The following is a 19,628-nucleotide window of genomic DNA, read 5'->3' as shown; positions in this document are numbered from 1 at the left end:
AATTTCCACATAGCCTCGCATCTTCAATTTGTAAAACAAAAGCAGTATGTTATTGACATCTCATCTAACCCTTTGCTTGACTAATTAGTTCATTAATCATTAAGCAGTTAATCAGTAAAGATTAATAGACTAATGGCTGAAGCTCTGTGTGCCAGGGMTATGAGCTTGTTTTGGTTGTGGTGGAGTGAGAGCCAGTCACAGATCTGTTGGCATTTTGTGTGTGTGAGGAACTTGAGCTGTTGCCTCCAGCAGACCCCAGGTGAGGCTGGGCAGGCTGGGATGGAGGAGCTGAGCTCTGGATGTCTGAGCTGGCTCTCGGTGCCCAGTTCCATGTGCAGGATGGAACTGCAGCTCCTGCAGCTCCTCAGGACATGATGTATTTACCACTGTGTAAAGGGCACTGTGTAATRACCCACGTGTTTGTGGGCTCCCCAATTCCTGCAGCCTGAGTCGGGAGCACAGGCTGTTCCTGGGGCTGCTGTGAGTAATTACACAGAGCAGAACAGCAATGAAAGGCTGGGCCAAGAATTGCCCTCTGACTCTGCTCTGTGCTGCAAAACTGAGCACTGCAAAACCTGCTCTGTTCCAGGGAGCTGCTTTCACTGGGGGGTTTGGTGACCAGCACAGTTAAATTAGAGCACTTGCTAGGTGAGCTCCTTGCCCTAACTTGTCCAAAATGCTGGCAGGGTGCTAGCAGCATGATCTCAGAGAGGGATTCAGAGACCACCTTCGAGGAGGATTCGCAGCCCAACGATGAGGTGGTGCCGTACAGCGACGATGAAACGGAGGATGAGTTGGATGGTCAGCAGTCTGGAGCTGAACCAGGACCAAAGCAAACCAGCAGRGATGCTGAGGAGAGCCGAGATGCCACCAAAAAAGGTAACAGCACCAATGTCAGAACATAACCACACAATCCTGGATGAGGAGGCTCAGCCTCAGGGACCAGTTGCACTGCTGTGCTTATTGTCAGGCAGGGTTTGGAATGCTCATCTGCCTCTGCAGGGATAATTGATGGCAATTCAGTTTAACAAATGTCACAACGAAACTCAGCTTCATTCCAACCTGCAGCCCAGTTCTGTGCACAGCTCCTTGCGTAAAGAGGATGAGCTGCATGGTGACCTCCTCCYAATTAAAGCAGGCCCTAGATGTACATGTCCTGTGCTCTGGGAATTGTTCACACAGACCTGCAGATACTCATCCTCTCAATCTGCTGTTAATGGGCTCCAGCAGAAGCCTTTTGCTGTGCTCAGTCAGTGCTTTTCCTGAATTTCTGCTTGTGCAGAGCAGATTTCCACCTCACTGCTGCTTTTGTAGCACCATGAGTATCCTGAAAGGTAAAAGGTGAGTAGGAGGAGTTCAAAGGAACCAGCAGGTACAGCCTGTGGCTGCTGCCCGTGTAGGAACAGCAGTGGGAGGAGCCTTTTGGGATCCCTGTTCTCCCCTAAATTCCTTTTTCTCAGTGCTGCAAGGCAAGTTAATTTAATTTTTAACTTAACCAAAGCCTGTTTAATTTATACAGATTTCTTCCTGTTTGTGTGGGGACAGCTGTTCACCTCTCATTTCATAACCTCCTGTTACGTGTTTTCATTTTACAAGCACTTATCACATGTTTAGTTTGGGTTTTTTTTATGATGACATCCTTTAAAGTTGATGAATTACCAAAGCAGYTTGCCAAATATTAGGTGCTAGTACCATAGTTTAAAGTAATATTTRAGGAGCTTTCTCCCTGTGGGTTTTACTTCAGACCTAATTTGCCAATTTTCCATCAGTTTTATCAACAGTGCAATGTTTATGGAATATCATAAAGAAATGTTTATGTAGACTAGTTCATGTTTTTCTTCATAGTAACATTCTCAATTGATGCTTATAATCTTTTAATCAAAACCTGGWCCTTTAAGATACATATTTCTCTATTATTTTCTGGGTTTGTAACCGAGATGCTGGAAATGAAAGTGGTGTAGTCACGGAAAARGCCCAGATATGTCAGTGCAGAGTATGCTCTGTGGTGGGTGGATAAAAAGTGYTTGGATTTGGGTTTTGAAGTGCCAGTGCCAGCCTGGCAGGCCCCACACCTCTGCCTCCAGCAGTTTCACCCCRTCCATGGTGAAGAGGATCCATGAAACCAGGCAGAGCTGCCATTAAAGACAGTCACCATGGGCTGAGGAAAGGGTGGCATGCTTGGCCAGTGAGTCAGGAAAGCTGCATTTCAAAACTGTGCCTGTGTCATCCTTCCAGGCAGGCAGAGCTCTGAAACCTGGGGAACGAGTTCCATGATGTGGGCAGGGCCTGACACTGTGGGTATCAGRGGCTTCGGGGAATGGGAGCTGAATGAGAGAAAGAGCAAATGGAAAATTACTTGATGGCTGAAGAAATCAAATGAGCACTTCAGATTTGTACCTTTTTATGGGTATAAATGAAAAGCGTGGCACTCTGTGGTTATAAATCAAATAATTGCTTGTAAAAGGCGACCTGACATCTGTTCTAGAAATACAGACACCTGGCTGGGAGTGCTTAGTGCTTCTCAGGAGTCACAGAAGCAAATCAAAAGAGGSGAGAAAAGGGAATTTAGCATGAATAAATGTTGCTCTGCAGGTTTCCCACAGAACTTTCAAATGTTAAGCAACACTTCTTCCTASCTCTGAATATACTTGAATTGCTAATAAGAACAGACAGCCTGGAAATGTCTCAAAAACCTTTTTTTCGTATATACTATAAAGCAGGTACTTACTTTTTTTTGCTTCTGACAGAATTACCTTTAAATGATGGATTTGAGAGAAAACATGAAAGTGGCAGATTTGTTTTCTCATGTTTGTACCAATTTTTGATTCATTTTGTCCCTTCCAGACTGCAGCTGGCAAGTTAAAGCAAACGATCAGCGCTTCTATGACCAGCCAGGCTTTAAGAGAACAATCTTCCTGTGCTTCAAAAAGAGCAAATATTCTGTAAGTTGTCTTATCCCAGTGAGGTGCTAATTGTCAGGTGGGGAASAATGACTGGGTTGGGGTTTGGGAATGGAAAATCTCAGTAACAAGAGACATGTTTAAGGTGAGATGGAGAATTAGAAGCTTCAATATATGCACTGTGCATTTGTGTTGGAAGAGAAGCTCTGCTGTGTGACTGACATTTGGCTTTCTTCCACAGGGAAATGCAATTAAGACTTACAAGTACAACCCCATCACTTTTTTACCTCTGAATCTGTTTGAGCAGTTTAAGAGAGCAGCCAACTTCTATTTCCTTGTTCTTCTCATATTGCAGGTAAGAAAGATGGAGAATACTGGCTGTGAAGGGAATTTGAGCTCAGTAATATTTATGACACTGATGTTTCTTGAGTTCATCTCATAAATCAGAAGCACCAACAGAATATATGAGCAAGTGCAATTGGTAAAGGGAAGCTGATTCCAAAGTAGGGTAGCACAGCCAAACACTTCCCACAGAGTTTTGTTTATTTTCACAACCTGAMTTAAAATTCTCTCTGATGTGTTGTTTTTTTCCTCTAGTCAGATCACTATGAAATGTCTCTGAATTGAGTTTGATTGATGATCCTGTCCTGAACTAACTTTCTTGGTCTTTTGTAGTCGATTCCCCAAATAACTACGCTGTCATGGTACACAACACTGGTGCCCTTGCTCTTGGTGCTGGGAATAACTGCAGTCAAAGACCTGGTGGATGACATTGTAAGAACCATGTTGTGTTAATATAAAAAGCAAAACCCACCCAGTGTAGCTCAATTCTCGTGTTGTGGCACAGAGCAGGGTGTACATTCTTTGCTCTGGTTTCAGGCTCGTCACAGGATGGACAATGAGGTCAATAACAGGACATGTGAGGTCATCAAAGATGGAAGGTTTGTATGTTCCCTCCTGAGTTCTGTAAGTWATGATTGTTGTCCTATTGCTAAGCTTTGTCACAGATCTGACTCTGGAGGTGATAGGAAAGGTTCAGCTCTGTTCTCTACTGCCTGKCTGAAAACCTAATTGAAGCTGGACGATAATTGCCCAAAGGAGTAATTTAAACTACATTATCTGGGACTAAATCTGTGCTAGGAGTAACTCCTTTGGAGAGGAGGACAGGAATTCCTAACTAGATGAAGTGGGAAGAGAAGTACACTGAATTCTGAGCTCTAGACCCTCAAATAAATTGCAGTTCCTGAAAAGCAAACCCACAGTGTACCTTTTTCTCCTCCTAAGGAAAGTTCAGTATTGCAAAATTTATAGAGTGCATAGTGTTCTAGATTAAARAGTAATAATTATTAAACTATCTTGATATTAGGTTCAAAAACACAAAATGGAAAGATATTAAAGTTGGTGATATCATTCGTCTGAAGAAAAATACTTTCATTCCTGTAAGTGCCTCAGATACATTTGCTTTAYGTTTCTAGAGAGTTCTGTAGGAATCTTGACCTGGGTTTATTTGATGTCTGTTTATTTGCTTTCTAGGCTGATATTTTGCTGCTGTCCAGCTCAGAACCAAACAGTCTGTGCTACGTGGAAACGGCTGAACTGGATGGGTGAGGCTCTCCTAAAGGATATCTTGGAGTTAATTTGGGCTGAGTGGTAAAAGAGCCATAAMCAATGTTCACTGGAGTGCTACAGACACATCCAAAGTGTTGGAGAATGTGACACGGGAAGAAAGGGGGAAGGACGTGGATTTATTTTTTACTTTAAGAGAGGTTGCCCAGAGAAGTAGTGGTACCTTAATTTGTGTTTAAACTTCTCCTGTATCTATTGTTTTAATAAACTCACTTTTTTATCTTTTCTTCCTAGTGAGACCAACTTAAAATTCAAAATGGCCCTAGAGGTGACACACAGATACCTTCAGGAAGAAAGTGCCCTGGCAGACTTCGATGGTTGGTACAGTTTTAAATGCTATTAAATACTATTAAAATGTAGCTCAAATAGCTTGCAAATCAATAAAAGTAAATTAAAGCTACTTCTGTGGTGGGTACAAATCAGTGCATSTGGATTTAACTTGTACATTAAACATCTCCTCCAAATTTTCTAGGTCTGGTTGAATGTGAAGAACCCAATAACCGACTGGATAAGTTCACAGGAACATTATCCTGGAGAAACTCAARTTATCCCCTGGATGCTGATAAGATTTTGTTGCGTGGATGTAAGATCAGGAATACAGACTTCTGCCATGGAATGGTCATATTTGCAGGTGTGCAGTGTTTCCCCACAAAAAGCATGCACATAGAGTGAAAAAGAATCTATATATAGATAAATATTCTATAGATATCAACTGTATTTCATGTCCAAGTTTGGTGAAATAGTAACAATGACTCATGTTTGCTTATCATATTTTTCCCTTTKTAAAAGTTTCCTATTTATTATTTTTAGGTGCTGACACAAAAATAATGAAGAATAGTGGAAAGACAAGATTTAAAAGGACAAAAATCGACTCCCTTATGAACTACATGGTTTATACTGTAAGCCTTTTTGTTTAAAATTCAGCATTTAAATGAATAGTGAATGCAAAGTTAGGCAGCTTTTTTGTGTGTGTGTGTAATATGTTGCAATTTGCTCTGGCCTGCTGCGCTGTGATGGAGTAGGAAGAAATCTAAAAGGTGCCTTTAGGTTTGCTCCRTTTCTCCTCACAAATAACTGTCATATAAATGAGTTCCGTTTGGAGCGCGGGGATTTGGGATTTGAGTGCAGCAGATGTTTCTGAGGTGTGAGAGGCYTCTCTGTGCCCCGTAGATCATCGTGGTCCTCATCCTGCTGTCGGCTGGGCTGGCCATTGGACACACCTACTGGGAGCAGCAGATTGGCAACTCCTCCTGGTACCTGTACGATGCTCAGGATTACAGCCCKGCCTACCGGGGCTTCCTCAACTTCTGGGGCTACATCATCGTCCTCAACACCATGGTCCCCATCTCGCTCTACGTCAGGTAGGGAGCAGCTCAGGAGCTGCCATTGTGTGCAAATGTCACATGGCAGTGAGAGCATTCCTCCTCTTTGTGTAGTGTGGAGGTGATTCGCTTTGGCCAGAGCTATTTCATCAACTGGGACCTGCAGATGTACTACCCCGAGAARGACACGCCTGCCAAGGCCAGGACCACCACGCTCAACGAGCAGCTGGGCCAGATCCAGTACATCTTCTCTGACAAGACTGGAACCCTTACACAGAACATCATGACCTTTAAGAAGTGTTGCATAAATGGGCAGAGATACGGTGAGTCTGTGCAAAGCCTGTGTGGAGGAGSAGGAGGGTTTTTAATGCCTGTTGCAGATCAGGTGCATACAAGTTCTCTTAGTTCCAGTTGAGCTTCCTCTCTCCTCTTTCCTTCCAGTCCTCGGGCACTACATGTTCTACACACGTTTTACTTTGTGCTGGGTTGTAAATCTTTGTTCTTGCCTTGCAGGAGATTGCCGTGACGCAGCGGGGCAGCTCCAGAGCCACCCAGAGGTAGGTTCATCTGAGCCACTGCTGTGTCCTGGCCTAGGAACATCTGAGCCAACCTGAATCCCCATGCCAAAGCACAGATTGATGCCAGTGCAAAAAATGGCACCTCTGCTAACTCAGACTCTCTCCCCCTGTTTTCTAAGCAGCAAGTGGATTTCAGCTGGAATGTGTACGCAGATGGAAAGTTCTTATTCTATGATCACTATCTGATAGAGCAAATAAAATCTGGAAAGGAGCCAGAAATTCAGAAATTCTTTTTTCTGCTTGCTATTTGTCACACAGTCATGGCTGACACTTCTGACGGTGAGTATGGCTTTTTGTTGGTTTATTTTCCATGTGTAGAGGGAAACAAGGGAGAGGTCCACTACTAATGCTGATCCCATAAGGGAGGGGTGTTAGGCTGCTGTTTTAAATGAAACAAAACTGAATGTAGAGGTGATCAGCTATTGAATTCATGGATATGAGACATATGGTTGGAAGATTCAACTAAAACATGAAAGATTGCTTTAATCCCATCTTTGTGAAATCTCCATGAAACCAACAGTATCCTGTCCTTTTTTCCTCCTTATGTTTTTGGGGTTGTTTCCATTTTATATTGGTGTCTGTTCCCAAGGATTTGTCTTTTGGAGCTTCTTTTGAAAATGTTGAAGTGACTGCATTGAGAAATGACGATATTGAGGCAGAAAGCGTGCAGTTTCTCTTTGCTAGCTAGAGGGAAGCTCAGCACTGATCCCATTTGGGATGTAGGGAATGGAGGGCTCCATGCTCTCCGTGTGCTCTCGGGGCTCTCAGCAGTCCTTGCTGCATCCTCAGGTTTATCCTGCCTCTCTCTCTGCTGCAATGCTCCAGGTCAGCTCAATTACCAGGCAGCTTCCCCGGACGAGGGGGCCCTGGTGACGGCCGCCCGGAACTTYGGCTACGTTTTCCTGTCCCGAACACAGAACACCATCACCATAAGTGAGATGGGGGTCAAGAGGACCTACGATGTCCTGGCCATCCTGGATTTCAACAGCGACAGGAAGAGGATGTCTGTCATTGGTAAGCTAATTGCCACCATAGAGAACATCATTTGTTATTCATGGGTGAAAAGGGACAAGAATTAACAGCTGTATGACAGTCCTGGGACAATTTGAGTACMCTGTAGAAGAAATGCCAGCTTGTACTTTTGGTCCTTGGCAGTAGGCTGAAAAACCCAATCTGAAACTGTTCCTTTGTGTAAGTGTGCCACCTGTGCTGCTTCCATCCACAGTAAGAGAGTCCAGTGGCAATATCAGGCTGTATTGCAAAGGGGCTGACACGGTGATTTACGAGCGGCTGCACCCCAGGAATCTAAAGAAAGAAGCCACAGAAGAGGCACTCGATGTATGTTTGTGTTTCATATGCTGTTTTTAAAACAAAGATTGGTAATTTCTGATAATTGTATTAATTWCCTTTTCCATTAACAAAAATGAAGWTCTGCAATTGGTTCTGAAAATCAGAATTKTTCTGTCACACTTGTCAACTGCTCATGTTCTTACCCTCATGTTTGAATTGCAAATGAAGAGTTTTCTTTAGTGGATATGTGTGGGTTTAATTATTTTTCAGGTCTTTGCAAATGAAACTCTCAGGACACTCTGCCTGTGCTATAGAGACATAAGCCAGGATGAATTTGAAGCRTGGAATAAAAAGTTTATGGAAGCCAGTTTAGCTACAAGTCACCGAGATGAAGCTCTGGACAAAGTGTATGAGGAAATAGAAAAAAACTTGATTGTAAGGAGCGGTACATTTTTAGCATGTTTCAATTCTTGTATTAAAAGAAACATGTTTCAATGCTGCTAAACATCTGTATTTCAATCCCTTCCAGCTGCTTGGTGCAACAGCTATTGAAGATAAACTACAGGATGGAGTTCCAGAAACAATCTCCAGACTCTCCAAAGCAGACATTAAAATCTGGGTGCTTACTGGTGATAAAAAAGGTGGGGTTGCCTACGGTCAAACAACTAAAAACAGGAGGAGTTTTTTTCCTGTTCATCTTCACTGTGGTATTGAAACGGAATTCTCACACTGAAATATGAATCAAAAATTACTTGAGCACCTCAGGTGCTTCTGGCTGTTACAGAACTTCCAGTAAATATTTTCCTCTCTTTTTAAAATTTTTTAAAATTTTTTAAATTTTTTTTAAATTTTTTTTTAGAAACTGCTGAAAATATTGGATTTTCTTGTGAACTGTTAACAGAGGAAACAGCCATCTGTTATGGAGAAGACACCAGGTTAGTGAAAACACAGTTCTTTTTCAGGATTTTCAGTTTGGGACTGTCCTAACTAACAGTTTATCCTGACTTTTCAGTGATAGTTTCCCCCTCTCTTTCCAGTGCTCTCCTTCAAACGAGGCTGGAAAACCAGAGGAACAGAGCAGGATCCAGTCCCCATTCCTCTCTCMGAATGAATGAGCCCTTCTTCCAGGGCAGCAGAGACCGGGCTCTGATCATCACTGGCTCCTGGCTGGTAGGTGCACAGGCTGCTCTCCTGGGTGTTTGGGATTTTGGGGTACCACCAGACTCCAGTGTAACTCTCTGAGGATTCTGTTCCTTTGCACCAGCATATATTAACCCTCCAGAAATGGATGCTGGCAGCATAATGACCTCAGGTGTATTGTTAGGCAGTGCCTGGAGTGGAACTAAAAATGATGCARAAATGAACATAATAAGTTTGGGTGTTTTCACAGAATGAAATTTTGCTGGAGAAGAAAAAGAAGAAAAAAAAACTCAAACTGAAATTCCCCAGAACAGCRGAAGAGAAGAAAAAGCAAAGTGAGAAGAGGAGAAGGGCCGAGGCCTACAAGGAGCAGCAGCAGAAGAACTTTGTTGATCTGGCCTGCGAGTGCAGGGCTGTGATCTGCTGCCGCGTGACGCCCAAGCAGAAGGCCATGGTGGTGGAGCTGGTGAAGAARTACAAGAAGGCCATCACCCTGGCCATCGGGGATGGGGCCAATGACGTGAACATGATCAAAAGTAAGGCAGCTGTTGAGCTCTCTGGCTAGGACACATCTCCTCTGCCTGCTCCTGCGGTCTCTCCGCTGTCCCTCTCTSTCAGAAGACTCTTCCATCTGTTTCGCTGCCACGGGCCTTTTAGCTTCTGTGCCTGTTTCCCTTCTTGAGGAAGCACTTTAGGAAATGGTTAGTGGTTTTTCCTGATCTATTTGATTTTTTTCTGTAGACATTCCCTGAGCAGGATCTCAAATCCCATCTGTTCTGAGGCTGTGGATTACAAAAGTGTAATATAAAGACCAAAGCAGTAGCTTGGCTGCCCCTTGCCTGGCAGCATTAGCCATCCCAGATTGCAACTGCTACTCTTTGAATAGCTTCCCAAGAGATCCCATTGACAAAAAAAAAAACTTTTGTGATAGGATTTTTGTCCCTAGGATGTTTCTAAACTGCCTGGCCAGTTTGTTCAGCACTTTGCTCACTCTCTCTCATTGCTTGGTTCTCCCTTGGTCAMATTTCCCAGGTGCATTCTGACAGAACAAGCACCGAGAGAGAATCCAGGTGACAGTAGAGACGTGTCCCCAGTCAGGTTCCTGTCCCTGTGTCCAACCCTGTGTGTGGTGTTTGTCTCCCTCACCCAGCTGCCCACATTGGAGTTGGCATCAGTGGCCAGGAGGGGATGCAGGCTGTCATGTCSAGTGACTACTCCTTCGGACAGTTCCGCTACCTGCAGCGGCTGCTGCTGGTCCACGGCCGCTGGTCCTACATCAGGATGTGCAAATTTCTGAGATATTTCTTCTACAAAAACTTTGCCTTCACACTAGTCCACATCTGGTACTCGTTCTTCAATGGCTTCTCTGCCCAGGTAGGAAGGTGTGCYTGTGTGGGATGACAACAGGCAGATGCTTCTGTCTCTGTGAAACAGCAAAGGCTGAGCCTGGGAAGTGATGGGAAGTGATGGGAATCACCAGTGAAGTTGTTATTAGTGATTTCTGCAGGATGTGACGAGTCCTGGGCAAGCTGGGTGTGATTCCAGAGCACCAAAGCCAGGATTGTGGTTGTACAGGCAGAAGTGGGGCAGCTTAACACAGACTAAAGAGTTTCAGCAGAGCCTGAGCCTTTGGGTGAATGCTGAGACAGGGAACTTTAAGCTGTGGTTGTTAATTTATCTAGGAATTGGAGGAGAAGGATGTAATAAAATGAAGCCACTAAGTCCTGCCCTTGTCCCTCTGTTGCAGACAGCCTATGAGGACTGGTTCATCACACTGTACAACGTGCTSTATTCCAGTCTCCCGGTCCTGCTCGTTGGCCTGCTCGACCAGGTATCCCATGTTGTTACCACAGATAAATCCAAAAGCATCGGGTCCTTAAGTTACATTGGTTTCCTTGTCCAGAAAACAAGAGGGGTTTGTTTAGTTTAGTCTTTTCTGTTACTCTCTGCAAATCCCTGCTATTAGAAATAAAGGATCTGCTGTTCCCTTTGGGACACGATATAGTTCAGCTTCTCACTCTTCAAATCTCATGCTGGGAACAATTCACAACTTTCTTTTTCTTTTTCCCCTTTATTAAGGACGTGAGTGACAAATTGAGCCTTCGGTTCCCCAGACTTTATATTTTGGGWCAGAGAGATTTACTTTTCAACTACAAGAAGTTCTTTTTAAGTTTACTGCATGGAGCTGTAACTTCACTGATCATCTTTTTCATCCCATATGGAGCCTACCTTATATCTATGGGCCAAGATGGAGAAGCCCCTGCAGATTATCAGTCCTTTGCCGTCACAGCAGCATCCTCTCTGATATTTGTGGTCAATTTTCAGGCAAGTAAGCTTGGCTTCCTGAGCTCTGGTGCTCTGAGAACACTTTCTGCTCACTGTTCTAAATTTCTCTACTGAAAAGGTAACAATGTGCAAAAAGTAGTTCACATTATTTGGAATTAATAACCTCATTTGGCACTTTTTTTTTGCATTTAGATTGGCCTGGATACATCTTACTGGACTTTTGTAAATGCTTTTTCAGTATTTGGGAGTATTGCACTTTACTTTGGGATCACATTTGACTTCCACAGTGCTGGAATCCATGTTCTCTTCCCTTCTGGCTTTCAGTTCACAGGTCAGTCCTGGTGGTTTGTGGTTCTCAGTCCTGTCTCATGTAGCTTTGTCMTAAACTAGGTTTTGACARGTTTTTTTTWAWTAWTCTTTTTATTCCCAGGAACTGCACCRAATGCTCTGCGACAGCCATACCTCTGGCTTACCATGATTTTATCCATTGCTATTTGCTTACTGCCAATAGTGGCACARCGCTTCTTATCCATGACAATCTGGCCTTTGGAAAGTGATAAAGTGAGTGAAATCTTTGTAATTTGGTGAATATGCAGATGGCAGGGATTTATTTACAGGGCTGGTGTCAGTGCTGAGGTGTGAGCCAGTGGAAGGTGTGCCTGCCCAGGCAGGAGGTGGAATGAGAKGGGCTTTAAGGTCCCYTCMAACCCAAGCCATTCTGTGATTCCATGATAATGTTAATGATAAGTAAGTGATGGTGCTCTCGGGGCAGAAATAAAAGATGGGAGAGGCCACAGGGCTGGACAGAGGCAGCAGCTCAGTGAGGGCTTGGCTGAGACCTGGTGACCCCACGAGGGTGCTGAGGGCCCCAGTTTGGGTCTAATGTAGTGGAGTGCCAGGGTTCCATGTCAGATTAGCAGGTTTGGCTGCTTSTGCTCTGCCTTCAGGCAGCACACAGCACAGGGGTATGATGAACACAGCTCAAGCTGTGGTGATGTTTCCTAAGCCATGCCCCGCTGTGTGTTCGTGCGTGCAGATCCAGAGGAACCGGCGGCAGTACCTGCTGGAAGAGCAGCAGTGGAAGCGGCGACAGAGCGCGTTCCGCCGCGGGGTCTCCGCCCGCCGCTCCGCCTACGCCTTCTCGCACCAGCGCGGCTACGCGGACCTGATCGCCTCGGGGCGCAGCATCCGCAAGCGGCGCGCCCCGCTGGACGCCGTGCTGAGCGGCACCGGCACCGGCWCCGGGGACACGCGGGACACCGGCTGATGGGCTGCGTGTGCCCCAGGGATTGCACAAAACTGTTCCCAACAAACTCAGGATCTCATAAAGATGGGAAGATGTTTATGTCTTATCACAGAAGTTTCCGGGTTTGGATTCCTGGGAACACAGAAAGGCCAAGAGTTCTCCAAGGAGCTACTGTGTGACTGCTCTGTGAAGGATATACGTGCTGGGAATGGAAACCCAGCAGTGTCAGTTTTTAACGATGCCTGCAACTGAAGACTTTTCACTTTTCAATACTACATTGGTATAAAACTGCATCTACATTTCATATTTATCTTGGAAAGCAATTTCCCGTGTGTGCTCCATTTCATGAACTGCTCAGACATCATGGCACATGGGGTGCTCAGCCCTGGAGRGGGCTCTGGATGCTCCCATGGGAGTGGCACAGCTGAGCTGAGGACGTCTCTGGCGGTAAACTTCAGCCAGTGTCAGRTTGGATTAGGAATTAGGATAGATCTGAGCTCCGGAAGCTACCCCTGGATCTGGCACAACCATTCATTTCAGTTTTGGCTAAAGCCAGTGATGGATTACTGGAAATCAGTCACTTTTATTGGAACGTATTCCACTTTCTGGTGCCTCAATTCTTACAGTGTAAAAACTGTTTTTATGAGTCTCTTTACGTTTGCACATTCTTTACTCAAGTTGATATGTTTGAATGTTTCACTTATTATCTACTTCCCCCTCCCGAACTAAAGTTAAGTACTGAAATAGTTTTATAATAAAATTTATGACCTACAGCTTTCGCTCAATGGAATGTACATTTCAAAAGTGTAATGCAAATAAATATCCTAAAGTTTACGAGTCCGGATGTTAGACTGGAACGCGCCGGCGCACCAGCACTTTCTCGCAGGGAGGCGTTCCCCGGCGTGCCCCGCCCCGTGTGCGCGGAAGAGAAGAAAAGGGAAGGGCAGGGCACAGCTTGGCTGACGCAAGGCGCTGGTGGGTTGGCTCAGCGTGCCCGTGATGCAGTTCCTGTGCCGCGACCATGGCGGGGGACGTGCTGGGCAGGACGGCGGCGCTGACCCTCGGTGAGAGCCCGCTCTGATCCCTGCATCCCCGCATCCCTCTGATCCCCGCATCCCTCTGATCCCCGCATCCCTCTGATCCCCGCATCCCCGCATCCCTCTGATCCCCGCACCGCTCTGATCCCCGCATCCCCGCACCCCTCTGATCCTCGCACCGCTCTGATCCCTGCATCCCGCACCGCTCCGATCCCCGCATCCCGCACCCTCCGGCTGTGCTGGGGCCGTGCGGGCAGGGCCGGGCCCGCAGCTCCGCTCCCCGTGGGGGCACCGGGAGCGGCCGCAGCTCCGCTCCTCGTGGGGGCACCGGCAGCGGCCGCAGCTCCGCTCCCCGTGGGGGCACCGGCAGCGGCCGCAGCTCCGCTCCCCGTGCGGGCAGGGCCGGGCCCGCAGCTCCGCTCCCCGTGGGGGCACCGGCAGCGGCCGCAGCTCCGCGCACACCGGGCCGGGCCCTCCCCGGGCGCCGGGCACGGGATGGTTCCCTGCGCTTCTCATTTCGGTTCTGGCCGTGGCCGATCTGAGCGCTGGCCTGGCTGGATCCCAGGCCCCGTGTCCCTGCTTCCCTAACAGCTGTACCCGGGAACGGCTGCTGCTTCTGGTGCCCTGTATGCAGCAGTGGCTCTCGAGGGGTCGGTACCTCGGCAGCCGYAAAGGCTTTAGTGAACACACTGTATGGATTTATTTTTTTAAAACTAAATGTATGAAATAATTCTTATTCTGACTGACCAGCTGCTGCCTTTGAAGGTCTGTCACTATTGACAACCATCATGATTTGGTATAATAGAAAGGTTTGGGTTGGGAGGAGCTTTAAGGGTCACCTCATCCAGCCCCACACATCCGTGTGTGTCCAGTTTCTTTCTCATAATTTCTTTTGAGTAATTGTCTATATTTGTCATGTATCCTAGAAGAATTGTATGTGTCTGAACGAGAGGGCAACGACTCTACCGGTGATGGGACACARAAGAAACCATTCAAGACTGTGTTGAAGGTGAGTGTGGAAAGCCTCTGCTTTATTTGGAACAGTGTTGAATGTGTGTTGGGACAAGTGATGGCATGTGTTTTTAAATATGAATTTCATACCTATTTTTGCAACCTGAGCAAAAGCAGGATGCTTGTTCAGGCTCTGTAAGGATTTTGGTTCACTCTGTGTATTTTCTCCACCTTTTTAGGCATTGATGACAGCAGGAAAAGAGCCATTTCCTACAATTTATGTGGATTCCCAAAAAGAAAACGAGGTGCTGTGGCATTGAAGGGTTTCCTAGTGAGAATTATTTTACTCCTGGTTGTGAAGGGACACAATGTAATCTGCTGTCTTTTGCTCTTTTTGAATTCTTTAGAGATGGGCCATCATTTCCAAATCACAGATGAAGAATGTCAAAAAGCTGTGGCACAGGGAGCAGATGAARAATGAAGCTAAGGAGAAGAAGGAGGTAGGCTGCAGAAGAAACAGAGCACCTTTGTTTTCCAAAAACATTACAGTGTCATAATCATTCCTGTCCCTTCAAAAAAGCAGCAGGCTGTTCCTCACTGGTGCTGATGTTTCACATGTAATTTATTTACAACTGACCTGGTTACAGCTATTTAATAAGTTAATTTTTTTTCAAACCAGGCAGAAGATCTCTTGAGAAGAGAGAAGAACTTGGAGGAAGCCAAGAAGGTTGTTATCAAGAATGATCCCAGCCTTCCAGAGCCTAAATGTGTGAGTRTGATCCCATGTCTTGGCACATAATGGCCAGCACAGAGATTGTTTGTGCTGCTCTGGGGTGGGGGTCTGAATTAACCCTGTGTCTAAGGGTTTTGATATATAAATTCCCCTGTTTGATGGCTTTTATTCTCTGCCTGACAGGTGAAGATCAATGCTCTGGAGGCTTACAGAGGGCAGAGAGTGAAGATTTTTGGCTGGATCCACAGGTTACGGAGGCAAGGTAAAGCACAAGCATTATTAAGCCTGTGCAAAAAGATAGAACGAGTACAGTGACCTTCAAATTTTGGGCACAGAATGAGTCTGACAGCACCTGGTCTCAAATTTTTAAAGCATCAGTTAGGTGCCCTCTTTGGGTGATTACCATGGTCACTGCAACACTCACAATYCCCYCTGATGTGTGGGCATACAGACATTYCTTMGTTCTAATCAYAYAGAATTTTCAGTTTGGAGGCTGRTCATGCAGGATTTCCTCAAGACTTATTCTGTGTTTTAAGCTAATCCTGCCAAGGAAAGAGCTAACCCGCCTCACAGTGAAACCAAATTTCTTCTCTTTTTAACTAGGGAAAAATCTGATGTTTATTGTCTTGAGAGATGGCACAGGGTTTCTTCAGTGTGTCCTTTCTGATGAGCTGGTAAGTTGTGATGGTTCTGTTATGAATTGAAGAGTTTATACCCCATCTGGTGTTGTTAAGTTCTCATCTATGTGCTGAATTGGTTGTGTTACTGTTAAATTGTATGTTCTGCTGCTGCAGTTTGTCAGTGTGAGAGCTGTTCAGAGTGTGTGAGTTAATGTGTGACTGCAGTAGATGCCATAGRAAGGTTCAGAATAACAATGTGCTCACCTGGACCTTTGTCTGTGTCGCTGCAGTGCCAGTGTTACAACGGGCTGGTGCTGTCCACAGAGAGCAGTGTGGTGGTGTACGGCACGCTGAATCTCCTGCCCCAGGGCAAGCAGGTATGGCAGCTCCTCCAGCTTCTCCTCAGGGGTCASTGGTGTCCTGAGGGAAGCAGAGGTGAAAGAATCACTGAATTGTTCCAGAGGGAATTAGGGCTGGAGAATGAACAAACCTCCCAAAGCTGTGCTCTCACCACCGTTCAGTGTGAGGCAAATGAACTGTGTGACTCTTCTGCTTCTGCCTGAAATGGTTTTCCACTGATAGATAATTCCTAGAGCATAGCAGTGGAGAACTATGTTAAATAAATGACATGGCATCATTTTCCCCAGCAGGTTTATTCAGTTTTTATTTTGTAAGGCTAAGAATTTGGCCTGACCTCTTTTATTGAGATGGATCGACCCGAGATTAGGCAGTGCCAGCCCACAGTATTGCATTTTGGTAAAAATCTGTGAGTTAGCCTTTGAAAATGCTGGGATTGAATTTAAAATGCCGTTTTTTGGTGATGGAAGGTGGCTGTGACCACACGGGGGAGCTGCTAAGAGCAGAACGCAGTCACACACTGATGGGTTGGAAGGACATTAAGGCTCATCCAGTGCCACCCTCTGCCATGGGCAGGGACACCTTCCACTATCCCAGAGTGCTCCAAGCCCTGTCCAGCCTGGCCATGGACACTTCTAGGGGTGAAGGAAGCCACAGTTTCTTTGGGCAACCTGTACCAGGGCCTCCCCACCCTCCCCAATTCCTTCCCAATATCCCATCTAACCCTGTCCTCTGTCCATGGGAAGCACATAGTGAACTTTCTCCCCCACTGGCAGGCTCCGGGAGGCCACGAGCTGAGCTGTGATTACTGGGAGCTCATCGGTCTGGCCCCAGCAGGAGGGGCAGATAATTTGCTCAACGAGGAYTCGGAGGTTGATGTGCAGCTCAACAACAGGCACATGATGATTCGGGGTGAGAACATGTCCAAAATCTTCAAGGTGCGCTCCATGGTGGTGCAGGCCTTCAGGGATCACTTCTTTGCCAATGGATACTATGAAGTAAGTGCATGCTGCCCAGTCAGTGAGTGACCACTCCAATGCCCTGRCTCTCATCCATGTCCTCAGTTCTTCACTCAAGCAGTGACAGCCCTGTTCTCCAACAGGTCACMCCACCAACCTTAGTGCAGACGCAGGTGGAAGGAGGCTCCACGCTCTTCAAGCTGGATTACTTTGGTGAAGAGGCATACTTGACCCAGTCATCCCAGCTCTACCTGGAGACCTGTCTGCCAGCTCTGGGAGATGTCTTCTGTATCGCTCAGTCCTACAGAGCGGAGCAGTCCAGGACCCGCAGGCACTTGGCAGAGTATGTACAGTTGTCCTCCTTTTTTTTAAACACTTTGATTTCCTTTAGTGTGGGAATAAACAGGGGACAAATGTTGAGTTTGTTTCATAGCTAAAGATGTGATGTTTGTATGTGACTTTGCAATGGTGTGATTCTGTTTTAGGTACACTCACATTGAAGCTGAATGTCCTTTTATAAGTTTTGAGGATTTGTTGGACCGTCTGGAGRACTTGGTGTGTGATGTTGTAGACAGAGTCTTGAAATCACCTGCAGCGAGCTTACTGTATGACCTCAACCCGGTAGGCAGCAATGGGAATAGCCAAGAAAGTGGGACCTTAAGCYTTTCCCATTCAGCATATTCCTTTGGGAGACATGGGACATGGCATAGTTACTTACTATTGTTAATAATAAGAATATTAAATAACATCATAAGAATGAAAAAGCTGCAAGGCTGGTAATGACTTCCAAAGCAGGGGACTGTGGGGAAGAATGTTCTCTGCTGGCACAGTCCAGGAGCCAGCAGTGTGCCAGGATTTATGGCAATGTGTGCTGTACCAGTGGAATAAAAACCTCCATCCCAGAGCTTGGATATCGACCGGCTCGTGCTTGTGGATGGAGCACAAGGGAGCAATGAAATAAGTGGTGTTTCAGTTCCTCCCTCATAATGTGCAGCCCTAAAGCTTCTCTCATTTGTTAAAGCCTTTTTGTCTTCTGCCTTTGCAGAGAAGATTTGTCTTTGAGAGACACCCAATCTCCATCACAGAGTACAAACTCACTCATCCCTGGGGTTTGGCCTGTTTTCCTGATAAACACTGCAATGTTCAGTTTTAGATTTGGGCTGAGATGGGACAGGAGGTGGGATGTAGCAGGAGCACACCTCACAGGGGAAGGTTATGAAGCTGTTCCTGAGTACAGAAAAGAGAAAATGTGCTGTTGTGGCTCGGCTCATGTAACATTTGCTAACRGCCCAGTTTGGAATACCTCCATGGGCAATGCATTCATACAGAACAGGAATCAGCTCTGGAAGTACTTCCTTCCCTCTCCCTCCTGCCAGCTGTTCCATGGGATTTACTGGGCTTGGAACAATTGTGTTTGGTTCTGGCTTTGTACTACTGAGCTTGATTTGTTTGTTTGAGTAATAATTTGATGATGTGTGAGCTGGGAAGGGTCATGTGTGTGTTCTTGAGTATGGACAAGCTGATTAGCTAGAAAAGCATCCCTTTTAATATAGAGCTCCTCCACCTCTCTGCTCTTATCCAGGGTTTCCAGCCCCCCAAACGTCCCTTCCGACGCATGAACTACGCTGAAGCCATCGAGTGGCTGAGGGAACACGATGTGAAGAAGGAAGATGGCACCTACTATGAGTTTGGGGAGGTATGTCCTGTGGGAGGTGGAGTAATGTCAAGTAGGAATGCAGGTGTGTGTTGGGATTTGACCTCATGTCCTTGAACACTGTGTTGTCACCTGTCTTCTGTTCCCTGGCCACACTTCTCCAGCATGTGACAGTTGTTTGAAGGAGCTCAAGAGAACTTGGCAGCATAACCAGGATCTTTTTTCCCCCCCAGTTTTCTGTTTGATACATTGTGAAGACAGATTTTAATTGAACAGATTTTTTCCCCAGGTGTGTATTTTTATATATAAATGTATTTCTTCTAAGATAGGTTTGTTTTAAGAATTTGGGTACATTAGAATGAAAGTGTGGACACGTAGTCTGAAACTCTCTTCGTTTCATGCCTGATTCACATGGGAGTCATGTATGGGAGTAGTTGTGGTGCTGAATGTTAACAAAGCCTTCTCTAATTGTAGGATATTCCCGAAGCTCCCGAGAGACTMATGACAGACACCATTAATGAGCCCATCCTGCTGTGCCGGTTTCCTGCAGAGATCAAGTCTTTCTACATGCAGCGCTGCCATGACGACTCTCGCCTCACCGAGTCTGTGAGTTGTTTTACCTTCTGGGGCAGCTTTGAGCAGTGGGGATGTCAGTGAGTGCTCCAGAAAACTGTGGAGAATCCTTGCCAGGTTTTGTTTKGGGTGCCTTGCTGCTGTGGCATTGCTGTCAGTGAGATGTGCTGGGTCATTGCAGGTGGATGTGCTGATGCCCAACGTGGGTGAGATTGTCGGGGGTTCCATGCGCATCTGGGACAGCGAGGAGCTGCTTGAGGGCTACAAGAGAGAGGGCATCGATCCCACGCCCTACTACTGGTACACAGATCAGGTCAGTACAGCACGAGGCAGTGTGCTGCTTGGCTGACACCAGA

The 19,628-nt window shown here is 46.1% G+C and overlaps 2 protein-coding genes across 5 annotated transcripts in view; both read left to right on the top strand.

Annotated features, from left to right (window-relative positions):
• The window catches only part of ATP8B1 (ATPase phospholipid transporting 8B1), a 19,302-nt gene extending 6,069 nt beyond the window's left edge, over window positions 1–13,233 (top strand). For all 3 annotated transcript variants that reach the window (XM_057383483.1, XM_057383481.1, XM_057383482.1), the window contains exons 4-30: window positions 687–879; window positions 2,845–2,942; window positions 3,142–3,255; window positions 3,576–3,674; window positions 3,780–3,841; window positions 4,267–4,339; window positions 4,434–4,504; window positions 4,761–4,843; window positions 4,999–5,157; window positions 5,337–5,425; window positions 5,697–5,887; window positions 5,963–6,171; window positions 6,362–6,405; window positions 6,549–6,705; window positions 7,252–7,440; window positions 7,652–7,764; window positions 7,987–8,151; window positions 8,246–8,357; window positions 8,576–8,651; window positions 8,754–8,886; window positions 9,107–9,392; window positions 10,007–10,230; window positions 10,604–10,687; window positions 10,936–11,181; window positions 11,335–11,473; window positions 11,573–11,703; window positions 12,179–13,233. In XM_057383483.1, coding sequence (XP_057239466.1) covers window positions 699–879; window positions 2,845–2,942; window positions 3,142–3,255; window positions 3,576–3,674; window positions 3,780–3,841; window positions 4,267–4,339; window positions 4,434–4,504; window positions 4,761–4,843; window positions 4,999–5,157; window positions 5,337–5,425; window positions 5,697–5,887; window positions 5,963–6,171; window positions 6,362–6,405; window positions 6,549–6,705; window positions 7,252–7,440; window positions 7,652–7,764; window positions 7,987–8,151; window positions 8,246–8,357; window positions 8,576–8,651; window positions 8,754–8,886; window positions 9,107–9,392; window positions 10,007–10,230; window positions 10,604–10,687; window positions 10,936–11,181; window positions 11,335–11,473; window positions 11,573–11,703; window positions 12,179–12,409 — 3,759 coding nt within the window. In that variant the 5' untranslated portion in view covers window positions 687–698 and the 3' untranslated portion in view covers window positions 12,410–13,233. The remainder of the gene's footprint in view (window positions 1–686; window positions 880–2,844; window positions 2,943–3,141; window positions 3,256–3,575; window positions 3,675–3,779; window positions 3,842–4,266; window positions 4,340–4,433; window positions 4,505–4,760; window positions 4,844–4,998; window positions 5,158–5,336; window positions 5,426–5,696; window positions 5,888–5,962; window positions 6,172–6,361; window positions 6,406–6,548; window positions 6,706–7,251; window positions 7,441–7,651; window positions 7,765–7,986; window positions 8,152–8,245; window positions 8,358–8,575; window positions 8,652–8,753; window positions 8,887–9,106; window positions 9,393–10,006; window positions 10,231–10,603; window positions 10,688–10,935; window positions 11,182–11,334; window positions 11,474–11,572; window positions 11,704–12,178) is intronic.
• A 122-nt stretch (window positions 13,234–13,355) lies between these two features.
• The window catches only part of NARS1 (asparaginyl-tRNA synthetase 1), an 8,006-nt gene continuing 1,733 nt past the window's right edge, over window positions 13,356–19,628 (top strand). Inside the window, exons 1-14 of one of the 2 annotated variants that reach the window (XM_057383485.1) lie at window positions 13,356–13,452; window positions 14,355–14,434; window positions 14,616–14,681; window positions 14,784–14,876; window positions 15,056–15,145; window positions 15,293–15,371; window positions 15,713–15,783; window positions 16,020–16,106; window positions 16,863–17,084; window positions 17,189–17,388; window positions 17,531–17,666; window positions 18,628–18,741; window positions 19,174–19,305; window positions 19,454–19,585. In XM_057383485.1, coding sequence (XP_057239468.1) covers window positions 13,410–13,452; window positions 14,355–14,434; window positions 14,616–14,681; window positions 14,784–14,876; window positions 15,056–15,145; window positions 15,293–15,371; window positions 15,713–15,783; window positions 16,020–16,106; window positions 16,863–17,084; window positions 17,189–17,388; window positions 17,531–17,666; window positions 18,628–18,741; window positions 19,174–19,305; window positions 19,454–19,585 — 1,545 coding nt within the window. In that variant the 5' untranslated portion in view covers window positions 13,356–13,409. Of the gene's footprint in view, window positions 13,453–14,351; window positions 14,435–14,615; window positions 14,682–14,783; window positions 14,877–15,055; window positions 15,146–15,292; window positions 15,372–15,712; window positions 15,784–16,019; window positions 16,107–16,862; window positions 17,085–17,188; window positions 17,389–17,530; window positions 17,667–18,627; window positions 18,742–19,173; window positions 19,306–19,453; window positions 19,586–19,628 lie in introns of both variants that reach the window. The other variant, XM_057383484.1, reaches the window with a different exon arrangement.

The sequence above is a fragment of the Malurus melanocephalus genome, unplaced genomic scaffold, assembly GCF_030028575.1.
Source record: "Malurus melanocephalus ecotype Western Australia unplaced genomic scaffold, MMel_1.1 scaffold_636, whole genome shotgun sequence".
In the NCBI taxonomy this organism is placed as follows: domain Eukaryota; kingdom Metazoa; phylum Chordata; class Aves; order Passeriformes; family Maluridae; genus Malurus; species Malurus melanocephalus.
The sequence above is the reverse complement of the archived record's forward strand: the minus strand, read 5'-3'. Positions and strand labels throughout refer to the sequence as shown.